This window comes from Myotis myotis, unplaced genomic scaffold, assembly GCF_014108235.1.
Source record: "Myotis myotis isolate mMyoMyo1 unplaced genomic scaffold, mMyoMyo1.p scaffold_m19_p_7, whole genome shotgun sequence".
NCBI lineage: Eukaryota > Metazoa > Chordata > Mammalia > Chiroptera > Vespertilionidae > Myotis > Myotis myotis.
This window is the reverse complement of record NW_023416379.1, coordinates 10075599-10101373: the sequence shown is the minus strand read 5'-3', so window position 1 is coordinate 10101373 and position 25775 is coordinate 10075599. Positions and strand designations below refer to the sequence as shown.

The 25775-nt window shown below is 39.0% G+C and overlaps 1 protein-coding gene across 6 annotated transcripts; it reads right to left on the bottom strand.

Moving 5' to 3' along the window:
* Window positions 1-40: 40 nt before the first annotated feature.
* Window positions 41-23942, bottom strand: KATNA1 (katanin catalytic subunit A1). Of its 6 annotated transcripts, none has more exons than XM_036317005.1 (11): window positions 23639-23778; window positions 14695-14869; window positions 12512-12669; window positions 12143-12323; window positions 9882-10003; window positions 8807-8912; window positions 7050-7208; window positions 3476-3602; window positions 2844-2978; window positions 2400-2526; window positions 41-669 (listed from the first exon to the last, which is right to left on the bottom strand). In XM_036317005.1, the coding sequence occupies exons 2-11, from the start codon at window positions 14854-14856 to the stop codon at window positions 492-494; spliced, it is 1455 nt and encodes a 484-aa protein (XP_036172898.1). In that variant the 5' UTR covers window positions 14857-14869; window positions 23639-23778; the 3' UTR covers window positions 41-491. The 6 variants fall into 6 exon arrangements, with proteins under 6 accessions (XP_036172898.1, XP_036172897.1, XP_036172896.1 ...); XM_036317004.1 differs by lacking the exons at window positions 41-669; window positions 23639-23778 and adding exons at window positions 1264-1623; window positions 23815-23942; XM_036317003.1 differs by lacking the exon at window positions 41-669 and adding an exon at window positions 1264-1623 and having other exon boundaries at window positions 23759-23897.
* Window positions 23943-25775: the final 1833 nt, after the last annotated feature.

The window sequence follows — 25775 nt, the reverse complement described above, 5'->3', positions numbered from 1 at the left end:
AATATACCTTATGGTTCTAAGTATAGGACTGTTTATTCTACAGTAATGTTTGCCTTTTTTTTTCTTTTTTTTTTAACCATTACCCTATTGACTTATATTTTACAGTGTGACCTAGTTCATATAGTACTTATCTTTACTCCATGTGATAGATACCTTCTATTCTGTTTTATCAGTAAGGTTTTTATTGCAACCCATCATTTTAAACACATTGTCCAAGAAAGTTATGGCAAGTTTTTAAAGCCACTTTATGTGTAGGCTAAATAGATACGGATGTATGGGAGAAGCATGGCAGTAGAGAGTAAAGGAGAGATGCTTCATTTTGCCTGTTTTTAATAATAACAGCCCTGTGAAATGTACTATCTCCATATTATAGAATAAATAATAGCATATAATGTAGATCTTAAAGTCACCCAGTTGGTCACACTATTTTCTGTCCTTCCTCACTAAGTTGCTAGAAATGACCAGTTCTGACTCCAAATGATGACAGGGTCTTATTTCATCCATTCAGCATAAGCTTGTAGACTGTGGTGAGAACAATGTAGAAGGCTACATGGCCAATTGGAGTGCACAGGCTTCGCAGTCAGTAGATCCCTATCCTGCCTTTTCTCCTTACCAGTGGGAGGGACCACAGCAAGGCACTCCGGCTTCTTGAGGCTCTGTTTTCTATGTCTGGGATGATACAATAAGTTTTTTGTTTTTTTTTACAAGTAATCATAAATAGAAATCTTATTTAAAATTTTATACCATTAACTTGTATTTCACTTTTACTTACATCATCAACTGTTAATTATGTTTAGTATCCTGAGTGAGTGAGTTTCATTAGAATACAGTGAGCAGCATAGGCTTAGAAGTATCTACTTGCCTGTAGTGCAGCCTCTCTTATGTAGGCAGAATAAAGTCAGGCAAGGATGTATATAGATACATGTTTTTTCATTTTAAATGCATAGTGAAATGAAGGATCTTTAAAGATCTCCCAGGAAATGGAGGGAAGGTACCATAACACAGGCAGGAAGACACACTGGGCTTGGTTCATGTTTCAATTGGCTACTGTGTAAAAATGTTCCGGAATTTTCAGTTTTCCACTGGCACCCAAGGAACTAGAGCCAGTCTTACCACCTAGAAGAAAGAGCAGCCATGGAGGTGGAAGATGCTATACTTACAAGTGCATATAAAGACAGTTTTCCAAACTAAGTAACAGAGACTGTATTACAACATTTGTAGTAAGTGAAAGAAATCAGGCAATGCTAAAGTAAAACAAATTGCTTACAGCTTTAAAAAATTGCCTTTATTCAGAATCATACGGTTTTTTAAAAAAAATCTTACCATTATGAAAGTTTAAAAAAATATAGCACTCCGTGCAATGAAATACTACATTTAATTATTCAAACACTTAAGGCAGGTTTCTCACAGTTTACATGTGAGAATTAGCATGATCCAAATTCTAATATCCATTTCTCATATCTTTCAATGTCTGCAGCAGATACTGACTTAGAAACCTTTTTTAAAGCCATTTCAAAATCCTCCATAGTTGTGGGCATGTGCATTTCTTCTCTTGAAAGATTTCGGATTTCTTCTGGGGTCAAACCTTCAATACGCCTTCTCATTGCCATCAAGGATGCATCCCTAGGTTTTAAATTTTTTTAGAAAAATTGATATTCTGATTGAGTGAAAACCTATTAGCTAGAAAAATATATTTCCAACATGTCCAGGAAGGTGGTTTCTCCTCGTATTTCGTGCTTTTTTTTTTTTTAAAGGAGAAACTTTGGATTCAAGCACCTCTTTCACCAAATTTTATTCTTAATAGCAGCCACCATTTATGCAAAGGGATGGCAACATATGGCTACTTTTACACACCATCACTAATCCTCACAAGAGCCCTACCTGACAGGCTCACTTTTGAGAGGACGAGACTAAATCAAGCACCTTGCTAAATCATCTGAGTTAATACTTGGACTAGAATAAAATTCATGAATAAGCTGGATTAGAGGGGCAGTCTTTTCTCTTTTTTACTGCTATTCCTGTGACATTTAGGACATTTTCACTGAAAATGAGATTATACTCTACTTGGGTATGCCAAGTTAATTTATTTCACAATTCTGTTTCCTTCATGACAGTATACTAAACAACTGCACCAACATTATTTAATCCAAGACAATTACAGATTTTCTATTTTACACTCTTCGTTGTAACATTAGCTTCTTGAACTTGTAGTTTTCAAATGAACTGTAGACTTGATCTGTAAGATATACCGGTATCTTACTAGCACCTGCTAACACTAACTGAATACCAGAACTTGTGTCTTTGACTGTAAACTATAAAGTGTGTCTTTTTCTTAACTTGGCATGAAAACGTCATAAGTTTAGACCCACAAAAACCTATGCTTCCAAAATAATTCATACCTGCACACGTTGGTAATGTCGGCACCGGAATAGCCTTCCATATTTTCTGCTATACGTGTGAGGTCCACATCCTCAGCCAGTTCCAGCTCACGGAGGCTTATCCGCAGTAGCTCCTCCCTGCCTTTCGCTGACGGGAGGAACACATGTAAAATGTGAGTCTTCAACATAAACACAGTGTGTTATTCTTCCTCAAGCCCACTTTCTATGATAAGTTGTTTACCAGTTCTTAGAGCTCAGTTGCTTAACAATTTAAGAGCTATTCCTCACTGAATTTTACATTTCCTAATATCAAGGCTTTCGGGCTCTAGATATAGCCAAGCCAGTTAATATGAGGAAAAACATGCCACATTTGTCTCTTGAAAGAAAGTTAATAACAAATTTTAAAATTTCTAAGAAAAACTAAGAGTTAACATGAGCTTTCTGACAAGATTCACATGAAGATACCTGATGGTAATGGAATATAGATTCTTTTTTCAAGACGTCGTCTTAAAGCCTCATCAATATCCCAGGGAAAATTAGTAGCTGCCAGAACCATAACCATTTTGGAAGGATCATCATTTTCAGAAGCACCTCCAACACCTAAAAGAAGGGTAAGGGGAGAGTAAAATTATACTCAGATATATAAATAAAGCTCAACTACTTAAAGATCATCAAATGTTTAGCACAACATTACAAGGTAGTATAATCCTCTTTAAAACTTCTAAAACAAACTGGTATATACGTAAACTTCGGTCCAAGAAAAATAAGTTCTTGTAGTATGCAAATAATAAGACTCAAAACAGACTCAATCAAAAGACCAACTCAACTACATACCTTTTTTTTTTTTTTTAATTTCAAAAGCATACATATCCCTCTCAGGCAAATTTATCTGCATTTATTTCAATTGCATGGCTAAAAATAAGAGAACAGCATATATGCCAAAGGGTGCCTGTGAAGAGCCATCATTTCTGGCATGACTCCACTGTCAGTGTACCTAGTTAATGCTGTCAAACTCCAGCCCCCTTTAGTCACGGGGAGTTGTGTGGCCTAGCACCACGAGCAGAGCTTAGTCAATTCACGCATATACACATGCCTACCATCCATTTGAACCAGCAGCTCGGCTTTCACCCTCCTGCTTGCTTCGTGCTCTTCAGAAGTCCCTCTGCGACTACAAATGGAATCAATCTCATCAATAAATATGGTGGCTGGAGAATAAAATCGAGCCTAAAGAAAGAAACCATGCAACACCAGGTTTTTATTTCATTTAAAAGTAATTTATAGTTTAGCAACCACAAAACAGCTGAGGCATCTGCCACATTGTGTATCTTTCCCTCTTGTCCTAATATTGGGGGAGAGGATAAAATTGGAACAGCTAAAATATAGTTTCTAATACAGACTTACTTACTGAAATATATGGCAAATTTTTTTGCCATTCAATACTATAATGATACATACTTAGGAGTGATATAAATTCAGGATTAACCTGTGTACTACAAAAATACTAATAACTGGTGGGAAAACACAGATACTGGTTAAGGGTTCTAAAGTTCTAGAAAAAAAATTGGTTAAAGAGAATCATTATCTTAAGTAAAATTACATAGATTCCCTCTAAGAAATTATAATTGCCATTTTTCATTTGACAAGTACTTTTTAAAATCCTCTTAAGTAGTGAAATAGAAGAGTAAATTTATATGGCCCAAGTATTTTTGTTTGAGATAAAAATTCATATAAAATTTACCATTTAAACCACTTTAAATTGTACAATTTAGTATATTCGCTATGTTGTGTAATAATCACCACTATCAAATACCAGAATATTTTCACGCTCCCCAAAAAACAGCCCTATTTCCCTTCCCCCGACTCGCAATCACTAATTTGTTTTCTGTCTCTACACTATCGATTTGCCTATTCTGGACATTTCTAATAAATGGGATCATACAATATGTGGTCTTTTGTGTCTGGCTTCTTTCACATAGTGTAATGTTTTTGATGTTCATCAGCAGTTGGACATTCCCCGAGGGGTCCCAGATTGGAGAAGGTGCAGGCCAGGCTGAGGGACACCCCTCACCCCCGCCCTGGCCCCGCACAAATTTTGTGCACCGGGCCTCTAGTTTCTAATAAATGGGATCATACAATTTGTGATCTTTTGTGTCTGGCTTCTTTCACGTAGCATGTTTTCAATGTTCATCTATACTGCAGAATGTACAGTACTTCATTCTGTCTTATGGTTGACTAACACCTCCCAAGTTTATTTGTGTACCTTAAATGCATTTCTTCCTCAAACCACAGAACACGAAAGACTAATCCATTAAATAATGGATCTAGTCAAGTATTAATCTAGTAAATAGCTATGTAAGACTCAACAGTATCACTCTTAAGAAGTCTAAAGAAATATATTACAGTAAAGTTTATTGTTAATCATTTTTAAAATGAAATATCCAAATTTATAGAATCACAGCACAAGAAAGAACTAAATGATAACAGAGATTTCTCAAAACAGAGCGGAAGTGAATAAACATCAAGTTGAAGGTTTTTTTTAAAATAAAAAATCCAGCCTGGCCAGCATGGCTCAGTGGTTGAGCATCGACCTATGCACCAAGAGGTCGCAGTTTGATTCCTGGTCAGGGCACATGCCCAGGTTGTGGGCTGGATCCCCTGTAGGGGTCGTACAGAAGACAGCCGATTGATTTTTCTCTTTCATCAATGATGTTTGTTTTTTGGGGGGTTTTTTTGGAAGCTGATTTTTTAAAAATATTTTTATTGATTTTTTACAGAGAGGAAGGGAGAAGGATAGAGTTAGAAATATCGATGAGAGAGAAACATCGACCAGCTGCCTCCTGCACACCTCCTACTGGGGATGTGCCCGCAACCAAGGTACATGCCCTTGACCGGAATCGAACCTGGGACCCTTCAGTCCGCAGGCCGACGCTCTATCCACCGAGCCAAACCGGTTTGGCTCATCAATGATGTTTCTCTCTCTCCCTCTCCCTCCTCCCTCTCTAAAAATCAATTAAGTCTATAATTAATATCTTTAAAAAATAATAAGCTGTTGGAGAGGGCTTCATAAACCTTATTATAAAAAATAATGAGCCCTAGCTGGTTTGGCTCAGTGGCTAGAACCTGTGGACTGTGGACTGAAGGGTCCTGGGTTCTATTCCAGTCAAGGGTACATGCCGGGGTTGCTAGCTCAGGTCTCAGTGGGAGACATGCAGGAGGCAGCTGATCAATTATTCTCTCATCATTGTTATTTCTATTTCTCTCTCCCTCTCCATTTCTCTCTGAAATCAATAAAAATATTTTTTAAAAAGAAAAAATAATGCAATTTAGCACTTTGTCAAAGGCTTCCTATAGAAAAAAATGGTCCATTTTCTTGAATATAAACCCTACATTAGAAAATATATCAAATAATTCATAAAAAGCAACAGCTTAATATCTATGAGCCCTTATATGTCAGGCTCTGTATTAAGCAATGTATGTTTATTAGCTTGTTTCACCCACTAAACATTACAGGGGTATGTCCTCCATTATTGGCCTCTTCTTATAGATGAAGTAACTGAGGATGAGGAAAGGAATTTGCCCACAGTTAGCCAGCTAGGAAAGTGACAGTGGTGGGATCTGAACCCATGCCATCTGACTCTAAAGACCCCCACATTTAGTCATTCACTCTTTGTAACTTACATTTTTAAAGGCCTGGTTATTCTGGAATACTGGCAATATAATTTCCCCCACCCTCCACCCCCTAGCCCCAGAGCTAAAAGAAAACTAATTTTCTATAATGATCTCAGAGGTTCATTAGATTCCTACTGTGGTATGGGCTATTAGTAAGCCATTGAGGACTTCTTAGAATTTGCATCCTGCCTAATAAATTTTCAAATTTGAAGGAAAAATGAAACAGGAATTGAAAACAGAAGAAGCCTTTTTAAGAAAATAACCTGAAATTATGAGGATGTTTGTTTGCTGTTTTGTTTTATTCTGAGCCTAGGAAAGAAGATCTGGTATGATATTAGCATGGTCCAAGGTTCTGTCCACCAAAAATAAGAATGCAAGTCTTTGTCACTATCTAGAAATAAGAATGTGTCCTCATAACAGCACCACTTCTTAAATTCGGCAAGACTGAAATAATCAGTAAAGCTTAGCAAAGTCTACTGAATTCAATCCAGAAGTTGTTAAGTTACATTTTCCCTACTGATACTAGATTAGTGGGAGTGGAAGAACATAAAAGAAATTCAAAGTATGGAGCAAAGAACTTAAGCCAAAGATTGGGCCATTAAACTTGGGATATTTGGTATAGCTCATAGATTGGAGGTGATCTAAGTTCCACAAGTACTTAATGATGTTCAACTTTTTGCATTAACATACTGCATTTACCATGTTGTAACTAAGCTTGCTGATTTTAAAAAACAATTTCAAATTCCTACAGCAGATTAGTAAGGCAGATCCCATAATGTGAGCATGCTCATAAGCTAACAGAGGTGGCTTTTCCTCCAGAGGAAAGGGGACAAAGAGCAACTCAAGTTATTCATATCAGGAAAGGATTCTAGCTTCAGGGGCATAGGCGTCATACTCTGGGCACAATGTCATTCTGCCTAGCTATTCTACACACTGGAGATAGTGACAACTCACTTTCTCCCCTTTTAGAGGTAAAGAATCAGAGCTGTCTCAAACATTCACCATTTCGAACAGAAGACGAACAAGCTTCTCAGACTCTCCTCTGTATTTAGAAGTCAGCGTTGATGAAGAGACATTGAAGAATGTTGTCTTGCATTCTGTAGCTACTGCTTTAGCAAGGAGGGTCTTTCCCGTGCCAGGTGGGCCAACCATCAACACTCCCTGTTGGGAATGTAACAGCATAAATGAAGGACTTATCTGCCATTGTTCTAATTCACTAGAATTCCATTACTAAGCATCACTTTTCAACCAACTTACACATATTAAGACAAAAGACAAATAGAAAGGTAAACAGAAGTATACTTTATCACAAATTTACTTTGTCCATTACAAAAGTATAATAACAGCATTATTTAAAATATGTAACTCAGAACTGAGAAAAAATATAATCAATATTATAATACTGATATTACAATATCATATCCTACCACAGGTATTGTTACAGTATCTGGATATATTTTCTGCTAGTCTTTTTGCTCAAATAAATTAGTTATTTTTTTACATATTTATACTCAAAGAATGTTTATAATTTTTATCTTGCTTATCATTTAACATTTAAAGACTCAAAACTGCCCAGCCAGCCTGGCTCAGTGGTTGAACGTCGACCTATGAACCAGGAGGTCACTGAGTCAATTCCCGGTCAGGGTACATGCCCAGGTTGCAGGCTGGATCCCCAGTGTGGGGTGTGCAGGAAGCAGCCAATCAATGATTCTCTATCATCATTGATATTTCTATCTTTCTCTCCCTCTCCCTTCCTCTCTGAAATCAATAACAATAAATAAACAAATAAATAAATAATAAAGACTTAAAATTAGTAAGTGCTTAGCTATTAGCATATTTTCTAAATCTAAGAGTTTTTGACAGTCTCTTTTCAGATCGACCCATGACCTTAAAAAGTCCTTTTTAGCCGAAACCGGTTTGGCTCAGTGGATAGAGCGTCGGCCTGCGGACTGAGGGGTCCCGGGTTCGATTCCGGTCGGGGCATGTGCCTGGGTTGCGGGCATATCCCCAGTGGGCGATGTGCAGGAGGCAGCTGATCGATGTTTCTCTCTCATCGATGTTTCTGACTCTCTATCTCTCTCCCTTCCTCTCTGTCAAAAATCAATAAAATATATTAAAAAAAAAAAAGTCCTTTTTAGATATAGATATGTTTTTTTAAATATATATTTTATTGATTTTTTTACAGAGAGGATGGGAGAGGGACAGAGAATCAGAAACATCGGTGAGAGAGAAACATCAATTAGCTGCCTCCTGCACACCCCCTAATGGAGATGCACCCCAACCAAGGACCATACCCTTGACTGGAATCGAACCCGGGACCTTTCAGTCCCCAGGCTGATGCTCTATCCACTGAGCCAAACCTATCAGGGCAATATGTCTTATTTCTTAAGAAAAATATCTTCAATAGATGCAAATATGTCTTAATTTCTTAAGAATAGGATACAAGTTTGCAACATGACACATAAAATGGAGTGTTTTTGCATTAGGCAACTTGTTCACATTTGCAAATACAAGCTCATTCTAAATCTGCCATGTGTCCAACTATCCAAGATCATGTTGTACTTATTTATTATTCTGAGAACCTAGAAATAGCTTTTGGTCTAAACAAAATTCTGAATAACACAACATACTGTTTTTAATTTAAATTTTCTTTACCTACTCTACTACTTTCTCTCCTCACTTCACCTAAAACAGATAAATATTGACTTTCTTTAGCGATGTACTGGCCATTCACTTTGACTATGCCATAATAAACTTACTTTCCACGGTCTCCTGATGCCCTTAAAGAATTCTGGCATCCACATTGGTAACACCACAGCTTCCTTAAGCAACTTTTTAGCCTCTACCAAATCAGCAATATCATCCCTGAAAGAGAAGATATTTTAAAAACCACCTTTTAGAGTATATATTTAACTCTATGGAGTCATTCTTGAGAACCCCTGGAAGCACGCGATTTGACATTACTGACAGAATGCTCTCCTTTGGCTCTAGTGAACTAAGGCACTGTGATGAGGCCCTGCCAACCAATCCACATACAGAGTTTTTGTCAGTGACGATTCTCAGCTTGGCGAATGAGAACACATGTCGACAGGCCCACTCAAGTATTAGTATGCCATCTCATTTTAAATTCTTGCTCTGACTGATGCTCATTCCATAAACTTCATGATTTAAAAACAATGAGCCCGTTTAAAAAAAACATAACAAAGAAAAAGGCATAAAAGCAGAGACAGGTTGTAATACTGCTGCTTTGCCCCCAACCCTATTAAGAGATAGACACCAAGGATAAAGGGTATCATAGAAATTGCTATGAAGTTGCAACCACAAAATTACCACCACCACTCCACACATAGTATTTTTTGTAATATGTTTTTATTGGTTTTTGAGAGGAAGGAAGAGGGAGAGATAGAAACATCAATGATGAGAATCATCAATTGGCTGCCTCCTGCAACGTCCCCTACTGGGGATCTAGCCCACAACCCGGGCATGTGCCCCAACCAGGAATTGAACAGTGACTCCTGGTTTATGGGTCGAGGCTCAAACATTGAGCCACACCAGCAGGGCCACACATGATATTTTGAATGAAATTTCTGTGATCTTATTCCCATTCTGTAATTATTTTTCATCTAATAAAAAAATTATTTTATTATTTATTTTATTTAAAAGTCTCAGATAAAAACTTGGTACAGCCTGAACTGGAGTTTTGCATTATATGTAACACTCCCATTGCATGGACTCTGGTTCTATTCCCAAGGACTGATCTTCAGTGCATGCCCACATCTGTTCCATTTCCTATCCCAAAAAGCATCAACAGCACACCCAATTATTATAACTTACCATCGAACATTGGGATTCTGAGAAATTATATCTCTTTCCAAAGCTTCTACTAAGTCCTTATCATATCCAGTACTATCAAATTTATTGGTTTCTGGTTCTGTAACTGCGGCAGGTGATTTGTTCTACATTGGGACAAAAAAACAAGAGCTTTTGATTGACTCAAAAATTTTTATTTTGTTTCTGTGAGTCAGAAAAAAAGATTGGAGTCAAGTGATATTTTTTAAAAAGCTAATATAATAGTACAAGTAATAAGGGCAGGATCAAAGACTAGAAGTCATCCTCTACATCAGAGTTTCATCCTCAATATTTAATTTTTATATAAAAAGTATGACAATGGTGTTAAAAACAAAATGATTATGCACATGAACTGATGAGAATAAAAAAATTAATACTGAGATTAACTGTGGTCACTAGTAAACATCAGATATGTGTGATTAGTCGTCTCAAAGCTTCAGAGGAGATAAGGTTAGAGACAAATGGATTATTCAACTAAGACTATGGTTCAATCTTTAACCAGTCCTCACTAATGTTCCTTAAATATCCCCTTTCACTATTCCCACCCACCCTCCAAAAGAGACATCTCAGTCCTTAGGTGAGTGAGCATCCGCTCCCATCCTGTGATGTCAGTCATTAAGGCCATAGATCCAAAATATATACTAAAGTATTCCAGGGCATGATGGCAAACTCATAGGGCACTGAAAGATAATTAAAACAAAAATGTTTAAATTGTTGACAGTATTACAGATGCCCCCATTTGATATTTTAAATTTCTGAGGGAAGCATGGCAACATCTGTTGAATACTGGATGAACTATCAACTCAAAGCAGTTCAGTTTCTACATGAAGACTGCTACATTCCTTTCAGAAATGCCATATTTTAGAAAGCTAGGTTTTTGGCTATAACTGTGATAAGCTATATAATGGGAAAAATCAATGTGGAAGAGGAATAAGAATGTCCACTCTGCCTCCAAAGTCTGAGAAATCTACAGTGTCCAATAAGTGTTGATAGGATATAAACTAAGTTCTTTGAACCTAACTTCCTCATAAATAGTAGGTATTCTTTTTGAAAAAAATTATTGAAACACTCATGAATTTTATGAACCAAAAAATTTATGAAGCTCTGCATTAGTGTAAATAATCATTTACTCGATCTGGTACTAGGATCATTATCCCATCTCCATAACATTTCATTGCCCATAACATGATGATTTCTCAATGGTGCTGTCTACAGTCAACATTAATGTCTAGACTTAATCCATATTTATGATATTCACAGTCTTACACTAGATGACTAAATAAGTCTGTTGCACAATTTACAGACTATTCAGTATCCAATACTAACATAAACGGTATAGGGAAGGCATTGTTTAACATTTAAAAGAGGAGGTTATCTTTTCTTCTAAGTATTTATGAACTTGTTATTCACTCAGAGATTATCTATTAAGAATCTGTTCTGTGCTAGCAGCTGGGGGGTAGAAAGAAGACACTGTCCCTGACTACTGGAAAAGTACACTGTATGCCCAGGAAGATACATATGGAAGATACTTTCTAGTTCTCACTTTCTTTTCTCCCACAGAACACAGTGCTGAGGGAATGTTTGTAGCCAAAGCAAAACAAATTTAAGCTAGGCAGAAAGGAGAAACAATTCTATAGTAGGTCAGGAAAGAGAAGGTATGGAATTTCAAATTTTGACATTTTTAATAGGATTTTATTGATTTAGCTGAACTAGTACAATTCTCTTTTAAGTATACACTTATGCAATAACTTGCTCTAAATTAACATACTAACAGCTGCCAGGAGGTAAAAGAAAGCAGCAGAGAGATTTTTTAAAATGTAGAGTCCTTTTTGATGCTCAAAATGAAGTTGAAGATGGACCAATTAACCAGGATATAAGTCCCTGGGTTTAAAATCAATTATTTTAAAACCTGGCAAAATTAGAAATGCAAAATCCAAATCCAATGTCTCAATTAAAAAAATTAATCTGGAGCATGCCTGGAAGCTCTGTGTCCCTTCCCTCATTCCTCGCCCTATGCATCTCTTCCATCCAGCTGCTCCTGAGCAGAATCCTTTGTAATAAACCAGCAATAAATAAGTGAACTGTTTTTCCTGAGTTCTGTGAGCTCTCTAGTGAATTATCAGGCCCAAAGAGAGAGCTGCCATAGTCTGGCAGTTTTAATGACTAAAAATTATTAAAATCTGTACAGACTTCATTTTTAAAGTTAAAACATAACTTTTTCATTTATGAAAATCAGTAACATTTACCTTTTCCTCTCTTCCTTTATTCTGTTCTTTCTTTTCCCGGCAACGCACAGCTTTCCCTCTGTCATTTTGAAGATTGTGTGCAGATGGACGGTGAACTCTGACAGTTGTACTTGGACGGTTACTGTGTGCTTTAGGGTCACTGTTTTGAGAAGATTGGCGTTTTCTAGGACCTGGTGAGGGTCTAATCAAGCACAACATCATTAAAATCATAATCAACCCCTGAAGTTGGTCTAAATAGAGATGAACACAAATAGTGTATAAGAGTCCATGAACTAAAGAAGCCATGGCAATAACTGCATACAAGACAGGAGTGAATAAACTTTTTTCCCCCCAAAAAAAGCATGTCTTTCTTGAAAGGTCTCTACTTACCTTCGTTCAACAGGTACAGGCAAGGACCAGACTTCTCCCTCAGAAGCTGGAAGCTCATGTTGTGCAGCTTTCAATGGAGAACTGTCTAATTTAAAGCTCTCTAGTGTTTTCATGATATCCTTAACATGTTTAGCTTCCACATTTATTTCCTGCCACACCTGATGGTTTCAAAGGAGAATATAGTTATTTAAATTTTTATAACTGATAAATCACTGTCAAGATTAATTAAACTAGTGGCCCTGACCGGTTTGGCTCAGTGGATAGAGCATCGGCCTGTGGATTCAAGGGTCAAGGGCATGTACCTTGGTTGCGGGCACATCCCCAGTAGGGGGTGTGCAGGAGGCAGCTGATCGGTGTTTCTCTTTCATCGATGTTTCTAACTCTCTGTCCCTCTCTTCCTCTCTGTAAAAAAAAAGATTAGACTAGTGCCTTTATTACCGATGTAGACAAGTCCATTTGTGCCCTGGCCGGTGTCGCTCAGTTGGGTGGAGCGTCAGTCAGGACACCAGAAAGCGGTGAGCTTAACCGCCTGCCAGTCAGGGCACACGCCCAGTTTGCAGGTTTTACATCTGGTCAGGACACATGCAGAGGCGGTCGATCAATGTCTCTCTCTCTCCCTTCCTCTCTCTAAATATCAATTTTTAAAAAAGAAACCTCCATTTTGACATCAAATATTCAATAAATCACACCAAGCTATTGTTAAGATTTTAATAATGGTTCATTAATTCTTTGTTTTTAATTGCAAAATTAATTCTGATAAAATGAATTAAATATTCTGGCTAATTAAGCCATATTACTGACTTATGGTTCTTATTCAAATTGCATAACAAATTAAAAAGTTAGATGCAACTTTAAAGTTTGATAAAGTATTATTTTTGTAAGCTGCACTTTGATGGGTTTTTAAATGCTATTGGACAATTTTTAAATGCTGATTAGAATCCACTAATTTCATAACTCACTAGTGGATTGCAATTTGGCTTCAGAAGATAAATGGCTCGATTCACATACAATCAAGATGTTTTTTATTTTTTTTTTTTTTAAATATTTTAAAAATATATTTTATTGGTTTGTTACAGAGAGGAAGGGAGAAGGATAGAGAGTTAGAAACATCAATCAGCTGCCTCCTGCACACTCCCCACTGGGTATGGGTCAGCAACCAAGGTAAATGCCCTTGACCGGAATCGAAGCCGGGACCCTTTAGTCCGCAGGCCGACGCTCTATCCACTGAGCCAAACCAGTCAGGGCTCCAAGATGTTTTTTAAAAGCGATCTTGACTCAATTTAAAAACTATGCATATATATATATATATATATATATATATATATATGTATATGAAACATTGAAATGAAATTGGTAATGTTTTGTCTTAAACCTAAATGACTTAAGTATCTTTACAAAAACGCTTAGACTTTTAAAGTAGAAGTCTCTGGCCTAAGAACAAAAGGTCTTATAAGTCTTTCAGTGACAAGCAGAACTCCTTATGAAATATTTTCCCCTTCCAGTAACGTCAGAGATATGCAGAGGCAGATTTAGGAAAAAAGGTTACATTTTAAAAAGTAGGATATTTTCTCTTTTAAAGAAATTAAGGACAAATATGGAATACTATTTTAAAAAAAGCAGTTCAGTAGAATACTATTCTACCTAGAAGACCAGCTCAAAAAGACTATTAATTTCTATAACATTTCTTTCCTCTGTGACATAGTTGAACCTTATTATAAATGCCACCTTCAACTGTACCTATAAGTTCTACAGTTTCCACCTGTGAATTTCTATTGGTCTTCAGTGACTAACGTTCCTCAAATGGAATTCAAATATGGTCTGTTTTATCCTGTTCTATAGAAAATATGGTATCCATGAGATTCAGGTATCATCTGCAGTTTCGTAAATGGCTTAATAAAGTCAACTCTAATTTTACCAGATAAAAACATGATCTAGGGAAAAAATTGAAAACCATTACTTAAAAAAATATTAGATTCCAACAATTAAAATAATTAATAGAGCTTATAATACTGATGGTGGTGAATAGACTATTACTAATATAATAAATCAAGTTTCAAGTAACATTATATACAAATCCATGTAACAAATGATACACTCTCAATGCGTAACTGCAAAAAGCACTGATAACTGAAATCTCCTGAGTATTTAAACCATTTAAAAGATACATAAGTCATGATTCTCACCTGTTGCCATTTCTGCTGGAGGTATGTATCTTTGACTGAGTATAGATACTTGTTCATTTGGTCAAGAACTCCCTGGTAATAGACCATCGCAGAGTCATAGTTTCCCAATAACGCATATTCACGAGCCAATTTTACATTCTCACTAATCATAAGAAGACTCATGCTCACATGTAAGCTAAACAAGAGAAGAAGAAACATTTCATATTATATATCTCTTAAAAATAAGTACTACAAAGAATTTTTTAAAAGTATACTTTCTAGGGCTCCCTCCAGAAGCTCACAAGCACATACATACTGCACTTTCCACCTCTACACATTTGCTCATGCTATTTTCAATCCTTCAAAGAAATTCTTTAGTTCCCAAAGCCAAACGCTACCTATGTGTCAAAGCCCAGGTGAGATGGCAGTTGTCCCTGTATATCTACCTCTGAAATTCTCTGTTCAACATAAACCCTCCCCCTTCTAAAGTCCCCTGGCACTTTATTGGGAGATTCATCTCAAGACAATTGTCTACTTTGAATTACAGTTACTGATATGTCTATTCTCTACTAGAACAAGTTATTTGTGAGTAGGATTAGCATCTGGAAGGTGTGAGGCTGTATCCTCAGTGTATGGCAAATAAGTATTATTGAATATCTACAGAACAAATGCAGAATGTTAGATAGTTTTTGGAAGGCAATGTACTAGTACAGCGGTCGGCAAACCATGGCTCGCGAGCCACATGCGGCTCTTTGGCCCCTTGAGTGTGGCTCTCCCACAAAATACCACGTGCGGGCGCGCACATACAGTGCAACTGAAACTTTATTAAGTTAATTTTAGGGAATGTTGTAGAGTGAAAGAAGATGTAGTGTCGAGGATTGAGAAAGGTATGTTGAGATGGTTTGGACATCTATGAGGATGAACGAAAGGAGATAGATGAAACAAGTATACAAGACGAGTGTGGATGAGAGAGTTGGAAGGGGTCGACCTCAGCGAATGTACCTCAATCAAATTGAGGATGTTTTTAGGAAAGGCCAGCTTAGGAGTACCCTAATTAAGCTAATAACAATGTACCTACCTAAAAAATTTGGCTCTCAAAAGAAATTTCAATCGTTGTACTGTTGATATTTGGCTCTGTTGACTAATGAGTTTGCCAACTACTGTACTAGTAGAACAGCAGAAAGCATGTGTGTTTTGAAGTTAGAAAAATGTTGGTTCCAATTCTAATTCTGCCACCTTGGTCAAATCAGTGGTTGAGCATTGACACATGAACCAGGAGGTCATGGTTCAATTCCTGGTCTGGGCACTTGCCCGGGTTGCTGGCTCGATCCCCTGTGTGGGGTGTGCAGGAGGCAGCCAATAATGATTCTCTCTCATCATTGATGTTTCTCTCTCTCTCTCTCTCTCTCTCTCCCTCTCACTTTTTCTCTGAAATCAATTAAAAAATTATTTTTTAAAGAAGCATGATTAATGGGAAATGTTGGTGGGTGGAAGAGCTAAAAACCAGCAATGCCATAATAGACAAGAAGGGGGTGGGTGCTCCTTAGGGCAGAGATTAGAGTGAGATGGAATCACAACCACCCCAGGGAGAAGTAGGGATGTCAAAATCACAGCAACCACCTCAGGCTTCTATTTTCTGCCAGTCTGATAGTTCTCATTCTTTAAACAATTGTTGTTCCTTTACCCAGTTAGACCTGATTAATACATGTCATGTATTATGTATTCTGATATGTATTAGGAACTTGAACTCAAACATCTTTAATCTCAGCTATTAGTTTCAATTCCTAAATACAAGGCGAGACAGACACCAAAATAACTGCTGGCCCCTTTCCTGAAAACCAATCCTAGAAGAGTAACAGATACTTCACAGAAGGTTGATGGGTCCCAGAATTAAACATAAAATTCTGAAAAACAACTGAACTGACTGATGTTGATGGGGTCTTTGTGTGTGGGAGGTCCAAGGCAGCCCACAGGTAAACAGGGCCAGGTGAGAGTTTTTTAGCTGTGCCCTTTCTGACTTCCACTGTCCTGGCCAATCCTTGCTCACCCTTGCAAGTGCAAGCCCAGCAGCACCCTCTTCTTTTTTTCTTAGTGCCTAGAAAAGGAAATTTTAATAAAAGACCTCCCCCTTTAAAAAGCTCCAGGCAGCCCTAGCCAGCTTGGCTCAGTGAATAGAGCATCCGCCTGCGGACTGAAGGGTCCCAGGTTTGATTCCAGCCAAGGGCACATGCCTGGGTTGCGGGCTCCACCCCCAGTGTGGGGGGTGCAGGAGGCAGCCAATCAGTGATTCTCTCTCATCATTGATGTTTCTATCTCTCTCCTTCTCCCTTCCTCTGTGAAATCAATAAAGAAATATATTTATAAAAAAAATAAAAAGCCCAGAGGGATTTTTTTTTATGGGAGGGCTTTTACCTACCTTCTAAATATAAAAGAAGGTAATTCCAATCACATAAAAGTTGATCCATAAAAAAAGAGAAAAACTGACTAACTCTTTTTTCTGAGGCTGGGATCACCTCAATTTCAAAATTTCAAAACTGAGTAAGAATACAAAGCCCATTTCAATTATGTATGAAGAAGTGGGAATCTATATACAGTGGGGCCTTGACTTACGAGTGTCCTGACTAACGAGTTTTTTGAGATACCAGCTGTTTCTCCGCGGATTTTTTGCTTTGAGTTGACAGAGTAATTTGAGTTAACGAGCTCCTTAACGAGCTCAGTCTCGGAAGGAATTAAACTGGTAAAAGTCAAGGCCCCACTGTATACCAAAAGGCTAATATGCAAAGTGTCCCCTCGGGAGTTCGATTGCTCGCTATGACATGCATTGACCACCAGGGGGTGGCCCAGAACGAAGGAAGGCCCCAATTGGCAGCTGGAAGGCCCTGATCAGCCCTGATTGCTGGCCAGCCCTAGGGAACCTATCTGTTCATGCATTTCATGCACCGGGCCTCTAGTCCTAAATAAAATGTTAGCTAACAGTGTCAGCTAACTCTTTTTCCCTCCCTTCTTTCCTCCCTCCCTCTCTTTCTCTTCCTCCCCTTCCCCTTCTCCATGATCAGGAAGATTTATCACAGGAATGCAAGAAAAACTTAAGATCAGAAAATCCATCCTTACAATTCCTCACACTAATGGACAAAGGGACTTCACACAAGAATGGGTAGGAGCATTAAGGACAATTCATAGAAGGGAAAACTCAAGCTGGCTAAGAAGTACAGATACTAGTAACAGATGAATGCAAATAAGAACAAGAAGACACCCCTTTTACATTTATCAGATTTAAAATAATAATAATAAATCCAATAATATTAAGTATTTCCAAGGATTTGGAGGCGGGAACCTGCACATATAATTTGTGGTTATAAACTGATACAGTCATTTTGGAGAGCAATCTGGCAGTACTAAGGGGAATTATGTATGCATACATCTGATGGCCCTGCAATCCCACTCTTCTGTAAATATCACAGAGAGAAAGTCTCACACAGATCCAGTAAGGGACTTGTTTGGGGACGTTAATGACATGAACTGTTTTGGAAATCAAGGAGTTGGAGGCAATCTACCTAGGGAAATGGATACAAAAAAGTGGTGGATACATACAATGGAATACCACATAGCAGATGGAAGCAAATTTTACAAATAGCATCATGGATAGTTCATCAAAATACAAGGTTGGGCAGAAAAAAAATCTTAGACATAGGCCAAGATGTAAATTCTAATACATTTTGTAAATTTAAAATAAGCTATATTTGCCCTGGCCAGGTGGCTCAGTTGGTTGAATAGTTGTCCTGAAAACCAAAGGGTTGTGGGTTCACTTCCCAGTCAGGGCACATACCTGGGTTGAGAGTTTAATCCTCGGTCAGAGTGTGCCCAACGATATTTCTTTTTTCACATCGATATTTCTCTTTCTCTCTCCCCCTTCCTCTCTCTCTAAAATAAAAAATCCTCCAATGAGGATTTTAAAAAACACTATATTTACTTATATGTGCTATATAAAACACTTAAAGACTACATACACACCTGAGAATATTTATATTAAGTATACTGAAGTGTCTGTGGAGGATAAGATAGGGAAATATGAGTGGAGAAAGAAGATGAAGAATAGGAAAGAAACAAAAAATAAATACAACAAAAGAAGAGCCTTCTATCCATTGATAATCACAGAGAGCCTCTGAAATGGTTCTCAAGGACCTCTGCCTCCCAGTATCCATACCCATGTGTACTCACCTCCCCTTGAATGTGAGCTTATAAAAAACAGAACATGCAAAATAACAGAACGTCATTTCTGAGATTAGACTGTGACTTCCATTTTCCTCACTGTCTCTTGCTGGACCACTCCAAGGGAAACCAGTTACCTTGCTGAGAGCTGCACAGTGCAGAGGCTCTACATGGCAAAGAACTGAAGGAGGGCCCCAGGCCATCAGCCAGTGAGGAATCGAGGGCCTCATTCCAGTAGCCCAGAATACTGCCAAGTACTACGTGCCGTGCAGAGAGGCTGGAAACGGATCCTCCCTGTTGAGCTTTGAGATGACTACAGCCCAGATACCTTGATTACAGCTCATGAATGACTCTAGATCAGAAGTACCCAGCTAAGCCAGGCCCAGAGCCTGACCAAAGAAACCATGAGTAATAAATATCTGCTGTTTTAAATCATTAGGTTTAGGGTAATTTGCTATTCAGCTATGAAATGAGGTCTATGAGTAACTCAAGACTGGGCATCTGAGATCCAAAAGAAAAAGAAAAAAATCCCATGACCTAAATAACAACTCCCTGGAGTCACTTAGGTAATATTCTATCTTAATAAAAGCTCCATGACCAGTGATCACGGCTTTCTGTTACCTCTGCTTGGCACACAGCAGATACTCAATTAATCTTTAAATGAATGAACAGTGCCAAGTTTTTGTCTTAACTATTAAAATTTCTTACCCTTGTCCAGCTCTTTACCCTCAGCACTTGCATTCCTTGACCCTCAAATCAGCCCTACCGGCGCTGTGATTGCCTCTGAAACTACATGCCCGACAGTGACACCTGGTCTCGGCAACATAGAGGCCAGCTGAGGGCAGCTGCATAGATCTGGATGAGCTTGTATATCAGGCTTCTCATGCCTTTCCCCTCTCCCTCCCTCTTTCCCTTAATAGACTTTCTCCTGATCTTTCTTTCCATTCCCCATTTAAAATAATAAAAATCTAAATTAAGTTGTTACTTATATACGTGTGGTCCTCATTTTTTTTTTTTTTTTTAGGGCCATGAGTCAATGGCCTAAAACACACAAACGCACTCCAGGCCTTCTTTGAAGGTTCTCTGTGTTGTGAATATTTCCTTCTAGTCAGATAAAATTCCTTAGGAGCCAATGAATTGACTCTTTCTCACAAACAAAAAAGTAAAGTCAATCCAAGGCCACATTAACAAATGACCTGAAAAATTCTTGGTTATCAAAGTAACGACATGTTTACTGAAAACACTATCAAAATATCCTTAGCTGACTAAATGTTAGATAAAAACAATTCTCCTTGTTCTTTCAGTAGTCTCTGAACCAAAGACATTATTCTTCTCAAATAAATGTCAGCACTGTAAATGTAAAATTCTCCAACTTTCAAGAATATATCCTTATCATTACTAAATTACACTCAGGAGGACAGAAACTGGATCTAACGAGCACAATAACTGGTAATATATAAAGAAATTAATATATTTCAAGAAAAGCCTATAGACAAAAATTTAACCACCATGAACTATAAACACTACCTACTGGTTCAATTAATTAAAAACACATATAAAATTGAGATTGTCCAGCCCTACCTGGTTTGGCTCAGTTAATAGAGGGTCAACCTGCAGACTGAAAGGTCCCAGGTTCAATTCCAGTCAAGGGCACATGCCGGGGTTGCAGGCTCGATCCCCAAGGGGGGGGGGGGGGGGCGTGCAGAAGGCAGCCGATCAATGATTCTCTCTCCTCATTGATGTTTCTATCTCTCTCTCTCCCTTCCTCTCTGAAATCAATTTTAAAAAGTTTTAAGAAAATGAGATTGTCCAAAAATTGAGACTCTTGATTTACAGAGGTTATTAAAGAAAAAAATAACCTTAAGTGCTGATGCCTGCTTTACCTCACAGCAAACTTCCTTTCTATAAGTCTATCAGAACCGAACCACCCTTTTTCTTACATGACTTGAGTATTTATGATTCAGCTAATGGCTAAACTCATTTTTTTTTTAAATATATTTTATTGATTTTTTACAGAGAGGAAGGGAGAGAGATAGAGAGTCAGAAACGTCGATGAGAGAGAAACATCGATCAGCTGCCCCCTGCACATCTCCCACTGGGGATATGCCCGCAACCCAGGTACATGCCCTTGACCGGAATCGAACCTGGGACCCTTCAGTCTGCAGGCCGACGCTCTATCCACTGAGCCAAACCGGTTTCGGCAACTCATTTTTTTAAAACTAAATACGATACCCCATAAAATTTTAATTCAAATAATAAAGTCAAATTTTTAAAAATTAAACACTCACTACAAAATTTCTAGCAAACTTAATTCTGATGTGGTATAGTGTCTCCACAAAGAGACTTAAAGTGTCTTTTTCTCCTCTAGGATTAGGGAAAAGAAGTGATCAAAGACACTGAAAAACAGGCAATAGATCCAAATATTTGAATTCAAAGATTTCTCTTCCAAAACAATAAACTCAGGGCCTTCCCTATTTCACATCTAAAAAGGATACCTTAATAATAGAGATCAGAGCAGAAATAAATGACATAGAGACTAAAAAAAAAAACAAAAAACAATGTAAAAGATCAATAAAAAGTATACCTTATTCACTTAATCGTTAAAGGAATCTTAGACAGGGCTCCACTTATAGTGCAGTGTTTACCATAATGTGCATAGGTTATTCAAAAAATATTTACAGAGCACCTGCTGGGTTGCAAGGAATTTAACTGAAGACAAAAATAAGATGGACTGAGACCCTGAAATCCTTGCAGTTTAGTAAAGGAATATCAATTTATTTGTTCTAGGTGTATTTTTCCTTGCTTAGCACAGATTAAAAAATCAGCATCAATGTTAAAAATATCTGCAAAACTGATGTCCTAAAATAAAAACAAAGTTCAATCATGTATATTCCTAAGGCATTTCAGTAAACCAAATGTATGTAACTTTAAAAGTGACAATACAATGTTAAGCAATTTTCAGTATGTTCGTGTCTAGAATATGAAAGCAACAATAATGCTAATTGACAGTCAGTCACTGATGATTATGAATAAGCAATAAATGAGCAACCCATGACCAATTACAGCATGACAACCATTTTTCTTACTCTTATAATCATCATATAATACCCAAGAAGCACAAGCAAGTTCTTTGTATAAAAAAAGCAATGAAAAACAACCTGCTCAGAAAAAAAATACATATTTAAATGTATGTATTTTTTACATTTACCTTGAACAATGCAAAAATAAATCAGTGAACATGATTTAAATGTAATTTAAAAGCCACATCAACAAACATTACAAGCATAATCTACTTACATCAACACTGACCATTTTGATCTGATATATTATATTTGTTTGTTAATCCTCACCTGAGGATTTTTTCCATTGATTTTTTTCAAAGAGAGTTAAAGGGAGCGAGGGAGAGAGGGAGGGAGGGAGGGAAGGAGGAACATCTGTATGAGAGAGACACATTCAGTGGTTGCCTCCTGCATGCCCCCTAACTGGGTCCCAGAATTGAAATGATACACTATCATTTTTAACCAGTCAAGTAGCTAAGGAAAAAAAAAAAAAAGAAGCAAACATTGTTGCACACAGAAATTCAACAGTTAATACAGTAAATTCTACCGGATTCTCTAATCCTAGGGACCTGTCAGAATTGTGATACCAGGTTTGAAATGAGATGCAGAAACCACTGCAGACTCCCCAGCATGCCTAGTGCTGAAGCTATAAAAGGTGGGCGCTTCTTGAATAACCACGGCCATCGAGGAACTCGATGTCGCTCCTCATCGCCTAGGACTGTTGGGAAGTTGACGGGCACTGCCTTTTGCTTAGAGCCACAGCACGGGGCCACCAGTTACCAGTATCAATACAAGAAAAAGCATGTCGCCGCTCTTTCCGTGTGTGAGAGAGAACTCTCTGATTTCGCGGAGACAGGGCTGCGTTGACACCTGCAGGCATGACGGACACCGAGAGCCTTTCCTGACACCTTCGTGTTCCGGCCTCGTTACTGTGCGGCAGCCAGGGGCCTACGGCACATTCCCAAACACTCGGGAAGGTTTCCGGCAGCGACCACAGGCCTGATTTCAAGGAGGAAGACGTGCACACGTCTTTCAAGAGAGCCGGGTGTAATACTCTGCTGCTGGAATTCAGTAGCTGACATAAAATTGCACTTGGCAGTTTAAAGAGAAAATTACCGTAGGTCCCATACGGGCTTGAGCTTATCCACCGTGAGGCGCTTACAGGTCCACGTTTACCTCGAACTCCGACGTCACATACGATACGATATGAACCCAATGTTTCGAGGGGTAACATTTTTAAAAGATGCCAACTCTAAACAAAAAGGGCCGTGAACTTCCCCGGCCCCGGGATAAACTAAACAAGCAACAACATCCGCAACCACGTCACACCAACCTATCGGGAGTTTTCCTAGGGTGGGGACTGCGGGGACGGGAGCGGGGACGGATGCGGGAGAGGACCCGTCAACAAGAGAATAGAAACATGCCCTCCTGGCCAGAAACTTCTCTAATGGCACCGGTCTGGGGACGGGGTCCTCGGGAGCCCCCCGAGTCCCTGCTGGACGGGAGGAATCAGGTGAGGGGACCGTCACCGAAGCCACAGGTGTCAACGACAACAGCAAGGACCTCAGACCTCCGCGCAGACCAGGGCTGGCTCCCAGCAGGATGCGCAGCGGCCTCGCACCCAGGCCCCGAGGTCCCTCACCGACTCTGCCACGGGGGCCGGGGGTCCCCACAGCCCCGGGCGAGCCGACACTCACCTGTGGAGGCCGAGGCTCCTCGGAAACCGCCCACCGACAGGTGGAGGGGCAGGGTGGAGCGGGGCTCCGGGCGAGGAACGAGGGCCCTGCCCAGCCCCAACCACCCGGCTCGGTGCTCACCGTCCCAGCAGTGCCGGGTCCAACCGCCGCCAGTCCCCTGCGAAGATTCAGCTCACCAAGAATTTGAAGGCAAACTCGCCAGGGTCACTTCCGGTGCCGGGGGTGGCCTCGGCGACTTCGGCGCACGCTGGGCGACGCCCCGGGAGCGAGGACGCCGGGCGGCGTGCGCGCGCCGGGCGCGGAATGGGCGTGGCCGACGGAGGCGGGGAACGTGGTGGGATGCGCCTGCGCAGTCCTCGTCGCCGCCTTCTGGCGGGGTTGGGATGCCTGTTGGGTTAGTAATGGCTACGAGTACCACGTCGCGTACCTCACTTTTCCGAAGTATTTGCTCATTTTTCCTCCCATTTGATTTTCATCATATTCCTCAGAAAGTAAGAAGTCAAAGTGTCTGTTTTTCGGGTGTCAAAGGTCATAAAACTCGTTTATGACAAATTCTGTTTTAGAACCAAATACTCAGAATTTGGCTGGGGCGCTTGTCACGACATAACATGGATAACATAGGGAGTGGGTAAACAAATATTCGGACACGCTGCTGGCGGAATTTTATTCTCGTGATTTTTTTGGTCAGCGTTTTTAAATTATGATGGTTCACGATTTACAGATACTCACTGGACAGAACTGTGCTTCCTCCGATTTGTCTCCTGTTAAGATAGGTTTTCCTTTAGGAGTGCATGGAAATTAAAAGTCTAATTTTAGCCCTAGCTGGTTTGGCTCAGTGGATAGAGTGTTGACCTGCGGACTGAAGGGTCCCAGGTTCAATTCCGGTCAAGGGCACATGCCTGGGTTGCGGGCTCCATCCCCTGTAGGGAACGTTCAGGAGGCAGCTGATCAATGATTCTCATCATTGATGTTTCCATCCCTCTCCCTTCCTCTCTGAAATCAATGAAAGATGTATTTTTTAAAAGTCTAATTTTAAAGCATCCCAGCAATTTAACAGACTTAAAGGCGATTCAGTCTGCCAATATTTATTGAGCAATTACTATGTGCCAGACACTGTTGCAGGAGAGGGTATATAGTAGCCAACAAAATGCTGTACCTTGCGTTTAAAGTCTTATAAAATTCTCAACTAAGTAGAAAATAATAGTTTTGCTATGGTGGATATGACCTCTATTGTAATGGAGCACAGTACACTATAATTAATATATCTTTTTGAAATAAAAAGCATTTCAGGGAGGTACAAATGAGGGTATCAATCAAGTTAGTAACAAACAATGGGGAAGATGATGATGAATTAGAGAAAAATGTACAAGATAAAAATAGCTGAATTTCATGATTGATTGCATGGGAGATAGTCAAAGTACAAAATGACCTCCTTAAATTGATTTGCGAATTAAACACTAATACATATTATACACTCAGGGTGAGGTTCAGCAGCGGTAACAAATGGGTATATTGTTTTTTTCTCTAACATTCTACCGTTGAGATTAGGCTGGACAGACAGCTGTGATTCACACAATCTTGCAGGTAACTGGGTTCTATTCATTTTGTTGATCTACTGCCGGGAGCCGGTCCATGCTTGCTGTTTCAAGGGACCTGGCATATATGGCATACTGTTCTTAATATGTTTGCTCACCTTCTTGGCACTATGTGTTTTAACCAAGGTCTCTGAGAAAGGTTGTTTCCCCAGGTAGGGATTTTCCCCTGAAGTTAGGGAGGGAATAAAACCTCAACTAAGTGCCAGGCGGGTAATTAATCACTTTAACTACGAACAATCATGCTTAAGCTACATAATCTTTACTCCCTGGAATGGAGATAAGAAACGCCCTAACCTTTGTAATAGAGATTGATAGGATTGAATCAACTGGTATAAATACAGATGTAACAAGACAGCAAGACACAGAACTTAGAACACAGAACTTAGAATACAGAGCTTAGAACACAGAACTAAGAAGACAGAACCTACACAGAACCTACAGACAGAAGAACTTCGCTGGAGAGAACATGGCAAAAGATCCTGGACTGAACCTGACTACAGAAATTGGCAAGAGAACCTGACTAGAACCTGGTGACTGAACCT